The sequence below is a fragment of the Penaeus japonicus genome, unplaced genomic scaffold, assembly GCF_977035675.1.
Source record: "Penaeus japonicus unplaced genomic scaffold, GWHDUDI00000001_assembly GWHDUDI00000020, whole genome shotgun sequence".
Lineage (NCBI taxonomy): Eukaryota > Metazoa > Arthropoda > Malacostraca > Decapoda > Penaeidae > Penaeus > Penaeus japonicus.
The window spans coordinates 22,220,177-22,230,588 of record NW_028234422.1 but is presented as its reverse complement, the minus strand read 5'-3'; the positions used below and the strand labels follow the sequence as shown (position 1 = coordinate 22,230,588).

At 48.9% G+C, this 10,412-nt stretch overlaps 1 protein-coding gene across 1 annotated transcript in view; it reads left to right on the top strand.

Moving 5' to 3' along the window:
* Positions 1 to 10,412, top strand: part of LOC122249567 (uncharacterized) — a 29,425-nt gene extending 19,013 nt beyond the window's left edge. Inside the window, exons 2-4 of the mRNA XM_043010545.2 lie at positions 1 to 931; positions 1,387 to 1,537; positions 6,673 to 10,412. The exon at positions 1 to 931 is cut by the window's left edge and continues 960 nt beyond it. Coding sequence (XP_042866479.1) covers positions 1 to 931; positions 1,387 to 1,537; positions 6,673 to 7,436 — 1,846 coding nt within the window. The 3' untranslated portion in view covers positions 7,437 to 10,412. The remainder of the gene's footprint in view (positions 932 to 1,386; positions 1,538 to 6,672) is intronic.

The following is a 10,412-nucleotide window of genomic DNA, read 5'->3' as shown; positions in this document are numbered from 1 at the left end:
CAACCCGCGCGTGCAGACGATCCTCCTCACGCGCAACCGTATCAAGGCCCTGTCGCGCGCCCTCGTCTTCTACACGGACCTCAAGGAGCTCGACATTTCGCACAACGACATCGCGAAGCTGGGCGTGAAGAACTTCGAGTCGCAGAAGAGCCTGGCGGAGCTCCGCGTGACCCACAACAAGCTGAGCGCCGTGGAGGCCGCGTCGCTGGAGGGCCTGGTGGGGCTGCGCGTGCTGCTCCTCAACGACAACCTCATCTCGAGCGTCGACGACGGCGCCTTCCGGGGCCTCGTCAGCCTCATCGAGCTCAACCTCTCTAACAACAAGCTGAAGAGCTTGCGCGAGAGCTCCTTCGCAGCGCTGCCCAACCTGTGGACGCTGAACCTGGGCGGCAACCTGTTCGAGCGCGTGCCCAGCTCCAGCCTGCTGAACCTGTCGTCCCTCCTGGAGCTGGACCTCAGCGACAATCAGATCTCCCAAGTGCCTGGCCGCGCCTTCCAGGGCGCCGCCAACCTCGCCTACATCCGCCTCGACAAAAACAACATCAGCGCCGTTAACCCGGCGGCCTTCTGGGGCCTCGCGGAGCTCCGACGTCTCGCCATGGCCGACAACAGGCTGGTGCAGGTCCCCACCCTGTCCTTCAGCGGCCTGCCCGACTTGCAGGACCTCGACCTGAGTGGCAACCTGTTCGAGGAGCTGCCCGAGGACGGCTTCAACGGCCTGGCCTCCCTGGTGAGCCTGACGGTGTCCCGCTGCCCCCGCCTCAGCAGGGTCAGCAGCGAGGCCTTCCTGAGCACGGCGCAGATGGAGACCCTGGTGCTGAGCCACAACCCGCGTCTCACCTCCCTCGCCCCCACCACGCTCACCTCGCTGCTCAACCTCCGCCACGTTGACCTGCGGGCGTGCGGCCTGCTGCACATCACGCCCACGCAGGTAAGATTCCCCCCCGCATGTAACGTACCAATTTTAACATTGACTGAGCGGGAGACTTTTATGGGAACGGCCATTTTCTCATTCCTCCGTGAAATGGAATGCATGAAGGGCACAAGACCAGATTGATATTGCTCTTGTCATTTTTAGGGAAGGATTCTGGTATATTACCTCTCCGGATTTCGTAATTCCAATAATGTATTTTCCCCCAACAGTAATAATGATAGGTGGAAAAAAGAAATGGTGCGATTACAGTTCCTCGAAGCGTGTCCCTTGCACTTTCTCCCCAACCCCAGTGTTCTCATTACACTTCGGGGTTAATTAAGACTTTTTCTCTTTTTTCATTCCAATTTCTTGATATTTCTTTTAAATTAGGAAATAGTTTTGGAGCTCTTCGCATATCGAGAGCCACTTCCGCAAGCCCTGACCCACGCCCCCTTCCTCTGTGCCTCCCACAGGTCCCCCTGCAGCAATTGGCGAGTCTTATGGTGTCGGGGAATCCCCTGCACTGTAACTGCTCCATGGTGTGGCTCTCCCGCATCGCCGCCGACGACAACGCCTCCCTGACTGTCGACTCGCCCACCTGCGCCAGCCCGCCCAACCTGTATGGTGAGTCTCGACACCATAGGGTTCGTTCCTTTCCTGCCCCTTGTCCCCTTATGGTGTGGCACTGTTGTATGGGACTTTCTGCCCCCTCTCGGTCTTTCACTCTGACATCTTTACGTGGTCATCGTCATTCTCTGGGGTAACTTTCCTCTTCCCTTCCTCTCCACCCCACTTCCCCCCTTCCTCCACCCTTCCTGCTCCCTTCTTCCACCTTCCCTCCTCATTTTCTCCTCTACCTTCCTCCCTTCCTCCAACCTTCTTCCACCTTTCTTCCACCCTTCTTCCCTCCTCCTCCTCCCTTCTTCCTCCCTTCTTCCTCCTCCTTCCCCCTTCTTCCACCCTCCTTCCCCCTTCTTCCACCCTTCTTCCCCCCTTCCTCCACCCTTCCTGTTCCCTTCCTCCACCCTCTCTCTACCTTCCTTTCCTCCACCCTCATTTTCTCTTCTACCTTCTTCCCTTCCTCCACCGTTCTTCCACCCTTCTTCCTCCCTTTCTCCTTTTTTCCCCTTCCTCCTCCCTCTTTCTCCTCCCTACTCGCCCTCCCTTCCTTCTCCGTCTTCCTCCTCCCTACCTCCCCACCCATCCTCCTCCATACCTCCCTACCCTACCTCCTATCTTCCTCCTCCCCCTTCCTCACCCCTACCTCCCCTCCTCTCCCATCCCCTCCCCTCCCCTCCCCTCCCCTCCCCTCCCCTCCCTTCCTCTCCCTTCCCCTCCCTTCCTCCCCGCTTTTTTCAGATACCATTACCTGAGCATCATTCACCTCACCCTTCGATATAGTTTCCGGTGAATCCAACTTTTGCTTGATCATTGTGCTCCCCCCCCACCCCCCATCCCTTCCATCCCTTACGCCCCTCCCCTCCTGTGGATTCTCCCTTGCTTGACTCCTCCTCCCCTCCCTTTTGTTATTTCTTTCCTCCCCCTTTTTCTGCCTTGTCCCTCCCTTGTCTCCCCCCCCTCCTTACAGCTTCCCTTCCCCGCCCCCCTCCTCCCCCTCCTCCTCGCCCCTTCCCTCTTTTTTATTCCTTTCAACGGCCCTTCTTCCTTTTCCTCTTTCCTTCCTTGCTCCTTCCATTTTTCTTCACATTTGAATATTTCCTCTCTTCCCCTACTTTTTTTTGACCATCCCTTCCCTTCACCCTCCTTTACCCTCCCCCCTACATCATCTCTTCCTCTCCCCCTTCCCCCTCCCTTACTCCCCCTACATTGCCACCTCACCCCCTAACCCCCCTTTACTTACATGCCCCCCCCCCACCCCTTTCGGGAGACGGAAAGACAAGCAGCTCTAGTTTTGGAACGAAGGAGAAGAAGAGGGAGGGGTTAAAAAAAGAAAATATGGGGGGAGGAGAAGGAAAGGGAGGAAGAAAATGAGAAATTGTGGGAGAAGAAGAAGGGGCAGAGGGAAAAAGAAAAATATTAAAATGTGGGAGAAGAGAAGGGAGGAAGACAATGTGGAAGAAAAGGAAGAATCGAAGAGGGAGAGGGGGAACGAAGAAGAAGTGGGGGGAAGGTTAAGAGGAAGAGGGAGGGGGAGGGGAAGAAAATCGTGGGAGAAAAAGAAGAAGAGGAAGAGGGAAGGAGGAAGAAAGAGATGTAGGAGAAGAAGAAGAAGAGGAAGAGAGAGGGGGGAAGAAAGAAATGTAGGAGAAGAAAAAGAATAGGAAGAGGAAGAGGGAGGGTGGAGGGGAGAAATGAATGTAGGAGAAGAAGAAGTGTGGGTGGGAGAAGAGGAAGAAGAGGGGGGAGGAAAGAAAGTGCGGGATAAGAAGAAGAGGGATAGAAAAGAAGATAATACGGGAGAAGAAGGAGATGGAAGGGAAAGAGAGAAGGGAGGAAAAAAAAGAGGAAGAGAGAGGGAGAAAGGAAGAAAATAGGAGATACTAAGGAAAAGGAATAGAAAAAAGAAAAGAAGAAAGTGTGGAAGAAAAGGATGAAGAGGAGGGAGGGGAGAAGGAAAGTGGAAGAAAAAGTACAATTGTGGGGAGAAAAACATAAAGAAAATGAAGACAAAGAAGGTACTAAAAACAAGGAAAACAATAAGAAAAAATAGAAAAAGAAGGGTAGTAACGGTAAAAAGAAGAAGAGGAAGGGGGGCATAAGAAAAAAAAGATGAGAAGAAAGAGAAGTAGAAAGGGGGAAAGAAGATACGAAAAAAGAAGAGGAAGAGAAAGAAGGGGAAAAAAAGAAAGAAAAGAAGAAGAGGAGGAGTTTGAGGAGGAGGAAGAGGGGGGAGGGGCAGGGAGAGGAGGAAGAAGGAAGGGAGGGGGGGGAGAGAGAAGAGAGAGAGAGAGAATCCCGTGCATCCCAATTTCCAAACGTAAAAGCCGGGGCAGATTTTCACTGCAGCCTCTCCCTCAGAACCCATTTCCCTCACGCCTTAAATGCCACACGACCCCCTTTGAACTCGAGGCCTAAGGAAGGAAAGGAAAAGATCAAATATACGGAGGGATTAAACAAAGAAAAAGAAATCAGAAGAGGAAAAACACAATTTGAGTGGAAAGTTCGAATGCGTAAAATGGGCGAGATTGATTGAATCAAGTTTTAATCAGTTAATTGAATAAAGATTAGGAGATGAGATAAAGGAATGAAATATTTTTTGAAGGTTAATTATGATAGAGTTAAATATCTTGAAAGAATTTAGTAAATGAACGAAAGTAAAAGATCTCGGAAGAATAAGGGAAATGGACGAAATATTCTAAAAAAAACACACACATGAGATAATTCAATAGTCAGAATATATGAATGAAATAACTGTTTGAAATGAATTCATAGATAAATACAGTGAGTGAAATTGATGAATAAAGTGAAAAGATAAATAAAGATAGACAAATAAACATTAATGATTAAAAAAAAAGATGGTTTCAGAGTTTACCGCTGATTTCCTTCTCATTATTATTAGTACTGTCATTTTTAATCTTGATGTTGATTGATAATGGAAGGCCAATTTATCGGTAGTATCATGATTTGAGTGAACGATGTTATCTCTGGTATTTCTATTATCCTTATTGCTATCATTCGACATGTGATAAAGCCAAGCCGATTTATCAACCGTTGCATAATTCCTGTGATCAATATTATTGCTACGGATGTGACGCCCGGCTTCCTCCCTCCGCCTCGTTCCTTTTTGTGAAGGAAAATTTGTGCCTCTTTGTGCTTCTCCTCTTCCCCCCCCCCATCCCCCCTTCAATCCTCCGTACTCCCTACTCCCCACCTGCCCTCTTCTTTCCCCTCCCCCGCCTCTCATCCTTCCTTTTCCACTTCCTATTCTCTCCCCCCTACCCCTACCCTTCCCCTACCTTCACCTCCCCTCAACCTCTACTCCTTTTCCTCCTCCCCCTCCCCCTCCCCCACTCTCCTTCCCCATTCATTCCCCCTCCCTCCTCTTCACCTCACCCTCCACTCTACCTTCCTTTACCCTCCCTCCATTCCCCTACCCCTACCCCCCTTCCTCTCCCACTCCCTCCATTCCCCTACCCCTCTCCCCCTTCCTCTCCCACTCCCTCCATTCCCCTTCCCCCCTCTCTCCATTCCCCTACCCCTCTCCCACTCCCTCCATTCCCCTACCCCTCTCCCCTTCCTCCATTCCCCTTCCCCCCTTCCTCCATTCCCCTACCCCTCTCCCATTCCCTCCATTCCCCTACCCCTCTCCCCTTCCTCCATTCCCCTTCCCCCCTTCCTCCATTCCCCTACCCCTCTCCCCCTTCCTCTCCTACTCCCTCCATTCCCCTACCCCTCTCCCCCTTCCTCTCCTACTCCCTCCATTCCCCTACCCCTCTCCCCTTCTCCTACCCCTCTCCCCCTCTCCCCTTCGCCCTTAAAACCGTAATCCATATTTATATTCTAACACAAAAGATCAACTTGGCGCGCCGTCCTCTTTGCCCTTCCTTTGCATCTCGCCCCTTTTATGTCGCTGGGCCGGCCGCTTCCCCTCTCCCTCGGTCGCTGCTTTCCCCCTTTTGTCGGCCGGCAATTTGCGCCGCGTACTAACTGTACTTCCCTGGCATTCTCGGTGCCTCGCCGCCTCAGGATCCGTCTCCTCGGGACCTCTCTCTCTCTGTCTTGTCTCTTTAGCTCTTTCTCTCTCTCTCCTTCTCTTCCTTTCTCTTTCTTTCCCTCTCTCTCTTTGTCTTCTTTTCTCTTTCTTTCCCTCTCTCTCTTTCTCTTCCTTTTCTCTTTCTTTCCCTCTCTTTTTCTCTCTCTTTCCTTTTCTCTCTTTCCCTCTCTTTTCCTCTCTTTCCTTTTCTCTCTTTCTTTCTTTCTTTCTCTTTCTCTCTTTCGTTTGTTGCTCTCTCTCCCTCTATCTCTTTCTCTTTCTGTCTCCATCTCCTTCTTCCTCTCCCTCCCTCGCTCCCTCTCTCCACCTCCTTCCATCTTTCCCTTCCTCTCTCTCTCTCTCTTTCTCATTCATTCATTCATTCCGTCTTTCCCTCTCTCCCTCTGTCTCACGCACTGACCAAAATAAAAGTAATTTACAGCCATCAATGCAGCTTCGGTAAATTTATTATAATTCTATAATAACATTTATATTTTTTCTGTCGGGTTGATATTACACTTGGTTTCATCGTCCATTGCAGCTGCTATGCTTTGCGAGGCATTTCCTCATTTACTTATTCATTTCTTGTCATTTTTTATTCTTTTCGTTTGTCTGTCTGTCAGTTGGCATTTTTTGCGTACGTGCTAATTCCCTTGCACGTAAATGCACACCGATGGTTGCAGGTATAGACACCACATTTTGCAATGTATTACCGGTATTGTGTGTGTTTTGTGTGTGAAAAAAAATACATGATACACATGTATACGCACACACACACACACACACACACACACACACACACACACACACACACACACACACACACACACACACACACACACACACATACACACACACACATATATATATATGTATAGATATTTATATATACATATATATATATATATATATATACATATATATTATATATATATATATATAATATATATATATATATATACATATATATAATATATATGTATATACATATGTATATATATATATATATATATATATATATATATATATATATATATAAAAATCTGCATATATGGATGATCTTTCTCCTCAGGCCTACTTACTTACTGTTTTCCTTCGGTTGCAGGCGTGTCCTTGCGCGAGTTAGGCGCGGGAGGCGTGGGCTGCGACGGGAGCGTGGGCGTGTGGACCATCGTGATCTGCGTGGGCGTGGGCGCGACGGGGCTGCTCATCATCGGCGTGTTCTTGTGCTGCCGCCTGCGGAGCCGCAGGAAGAAGCGGCAAAAGCGCATCCTGCAGGACAAGCGGCCGTGGGGCGAGGTGTGGCGCATGGAGGACCCCCTCTCCGCCACGCGCCTCACGCCCACGCCCATGAACGGCGACGCGCTCAGCCACTACCCGCTGGCGTCGCCCACCCGCCTGCGCCTGCCGCCGCGCCTGCCGCCCGACCACCCGCTCCACCAGCAGCTGAGCCTCCGCCAGCCGCAGCCGCAGGGGCGCGCGCCGCAGTGCCCCTTCGCCACGCTGCACCCCGTCTACCACCCGCTGCTGCACCCGCCCGCCGCCGCCCACACCTCGCTCGACTCGCCCACGCACTACGGCGAATACCCCCGCCCGCACGCCCACCCGCGCCCGCACACGCTGCCCAACCACGCCAGCCACCCGGCCATCATGCCCCTGGGGCCGCCGCCGCCCATCCCGCCCATCCCGCCCCTGGACGAGCCGCCCAACTGGTACGCGACCATCGGCAGCATGGGCGGCTTCGATGACGACGACAACGACGACGAGGGCGGCAAGAGGAGGACGAGGGACGAGAGGGACGGCGCCCCCCTCGCCCCCCCTGACGTCACGGCCGCCACCCCCAGGAAGGTCCCCGTCACCTACGTGTAGCCACGGCGCTCGTGCGGCGGGAGGGGGGGGGACGGGGGGGGCGGGGTTGCGAGGGAGTGAGTGCACGTGCGTGTGAGTGAGTGAGTGAGTGAGTGCTTTGACCTGTTGATTGAGGCAGGCAGTTACATCTCAAAGGGATGAGTTACCTGATGTTATCCTCACCCCCCGAGTGTGTGTGTGTGTGTGTTTGTATCTCTGTCTGTCTGTCTGTGTCTGTGCGCGTGTTTGCGTGCTTGTGCTTGTATACGTGCTTGTGCATGTGTGCATGCGTGCCCGATTAGTGCTTGGGGACAATGAACAAGGTTACAGGGAGGAGTGTCTGCCTGACGGGCAAGTGGCAGGTGTGGTGGAAGAGGAGAAGGTTACCAGGTAAGGAAGTTGATAACCGAAGCGGATTTAGAGCAGTAGTTACCCAATTGATTAGTAAAAAGAAAAAAACAAAAAAAAAATAGCTTTTTTGAACCCCGCCTTCAAAAGAGGACATACGCTGTCGTTTCATTAATCATATAACGACCGGTAATATTGGGTATTGACATGATGCAAAGGCTTTTTTTTTTCTTTTTACCTTTTTCACCTTTATAACTCGGGAGTGTTACTCGGCTCTTTTGTCTAGCGAGTCGCTTATCAGACGGATCGAGAAAAAAAACACGATTTAGGATTGGTTGATGCTGCAGCTGTGTGTGTGTGCGTGTGTGTGTGTGTGTGTGTGTGTGTGTGTGTGTGTGTGTGTGTGTGTGTGTGTGTGTGTGTGTGTCTGCATATCTAATGTAATATATGATAATATAATATCTACGGTGGAGGAACTTTTTGTATATTGTTACCTACTGATATTACACTGTAACACGAGATTTGAAAGTGTCATGATGTCTAAACATGAATCTTTAAAAGTTATATAATTTTTTTTAATTATGATAATTGCTAGATTAATTCGACCTTTGAACTTTGATAGATCTTAAGGCTGTGTCTGGTCAAAGGCATGAGAGTGTGCGTGCGAATGTGCGAATGTTTCTGTACGTGTGTTCGTGTGTGTGTGTGTGTGTGCGTGCGTGCGTGTACGTATCCATGTGCGTGTCTTTACGGACCCTTGTACGAGGCGACCGGAAGCTCTGTGGCGATGACATATCAGCTCCAGCCGAGAATATCTGTGATAAAAAGCCTCCTCCCCCTTTAGTAGGTTAACCCATAGATAGGATTACAGCTAAGGAGTCTACCTCCCGGTTATTTTTTCTATACGAAACAGCAAAGCAAAGCTGTTGTTTGTTATCCTTCCGTTTGAGTGTGTGGGTTTCGTGGAGGGGGGGAGGGGGAGGGGGCACGTGTGTTGGGTTGTGTGGTGGGGAGGGGAGGGGAGGAGGGGTCAAAAAAGCAAAGGGGGAGAGGGGAGCGGAAGTCTACCCGGCTACACCCCTTGGCCGTTAGCAACGCCACAGTGCACTTTTAATCCGAGAAAGAGGAATTTTGGTACGTAAAAAGTAAGAAAAAAAAAACAAGGAAAACGTTTTTGCGATACTGTATAATTCGACTCGATAATTGTTCTCCATTATCTCCGGTTTAGAACAAGAGAGAAAAAAATATATATATATATTCTTCAGATACTCCTCCACCCCCCCCCCCTCTCCCTCATCTCAGCCGCCCTGTGCAACTGAGAGCCAGTTGATAAATTGACACAGGCAAGATTGCAAGTCGGAAAGAAAATGGAGAATTTAAAAAGATAGGGGACGAATAGGAGAAAGGAAGGTACATACTAATATTTAGAAAGAAAATCAGGTCTTATAGAGAGAGGAAAAAAAAGCGCTTGTGCCGGATAAATGCTGCAAATGTTGACCCCCCTTGAACTGTTAGGTATTACGTGGAGTGAACGCCCGAGGATATGGAAAACTATTAGAAAACGGGAATATTATTTCTGTTTTATGTCTTTTTCTTTCCGGCTTGGAAACGAGGGAGGACTCAAGCAAAACAAAACAAAGAAAAATACAATAAAAATGAAAAAAAAAAAAGAATAATAAAGTGTCGGATATAGCAATTGTGATAAAGGCGTGCATACGGAGGAAATGACTCGAGGATGTGGTGTGGACGAGATGAAAGCGACGAGAATGGGAGAATCGGAAATGACGGAGATTCCAGAAGAAAAACTTGTGAAATGGAAACATCGTTTTGACTTATTGTGAGAGTGAAATCCTGGAATATTTACAGTGACGCTAGAGACTTCGGTATACAAAGCTGAAGAAAAAACAAAAACAAAAACAGTGAGGTAGAAGTGTGATACAATTTTTTTGTTCTCCTTTTTACAATAATCCAAGAGAAAAATATTAAAAAAATGGACGTTGTAAAAAGAAAAAAATAATAATAAAAGATTTATCCGTCTGAAGAATCTTGAAGGTTCCTTTTTCTCATTGTTGAATAGAAAATAATAATAATTTTAAAAAGTTATCGTTGGTGATTATGGCAGTTAACATATCAGTTAACAAGAATGAGCTTTTGAAAGGCAGTTGATTATGATACCAGTGTTAGCGTTTTGTTTCGTTTCTTTCGTCACTTCCTCCAAGTTGGGTTAAGTTTCCTCCATTATGATAGAACTTCCGCCCAAAATCGCCGTAGTCTTCACGCAGAGGGCGCCACCGTTACATTTTTTTTTTTTTTTTCTCGTTCAAAGTGAATTTCTTTTCAGTCTTCGGTTTCATCACACAGCCAGCCACCCACCAAACAAAACGCCTAATCAAAAATAATATTAACATTTAATAGAAGTACGGTAGTCTTGCGTTTCATTTCCTCATCGTTTTTTCTTCTATTTTTGGTCCTTCCCATTCCATGATTAGCTAATCTTTCTATCCTAGGATTAACTTGAGAATAATAACAGAGGTTGGGAGAGGGATTGTCTCTCTCGTTTAACCTCAGTGAGCGCGAGCTGGGTCTTGTGCGCTCGCTTCTGCTCACTTGTTTTACTATGGTTTGTCAAAATAAAGATTTTTCGCTATT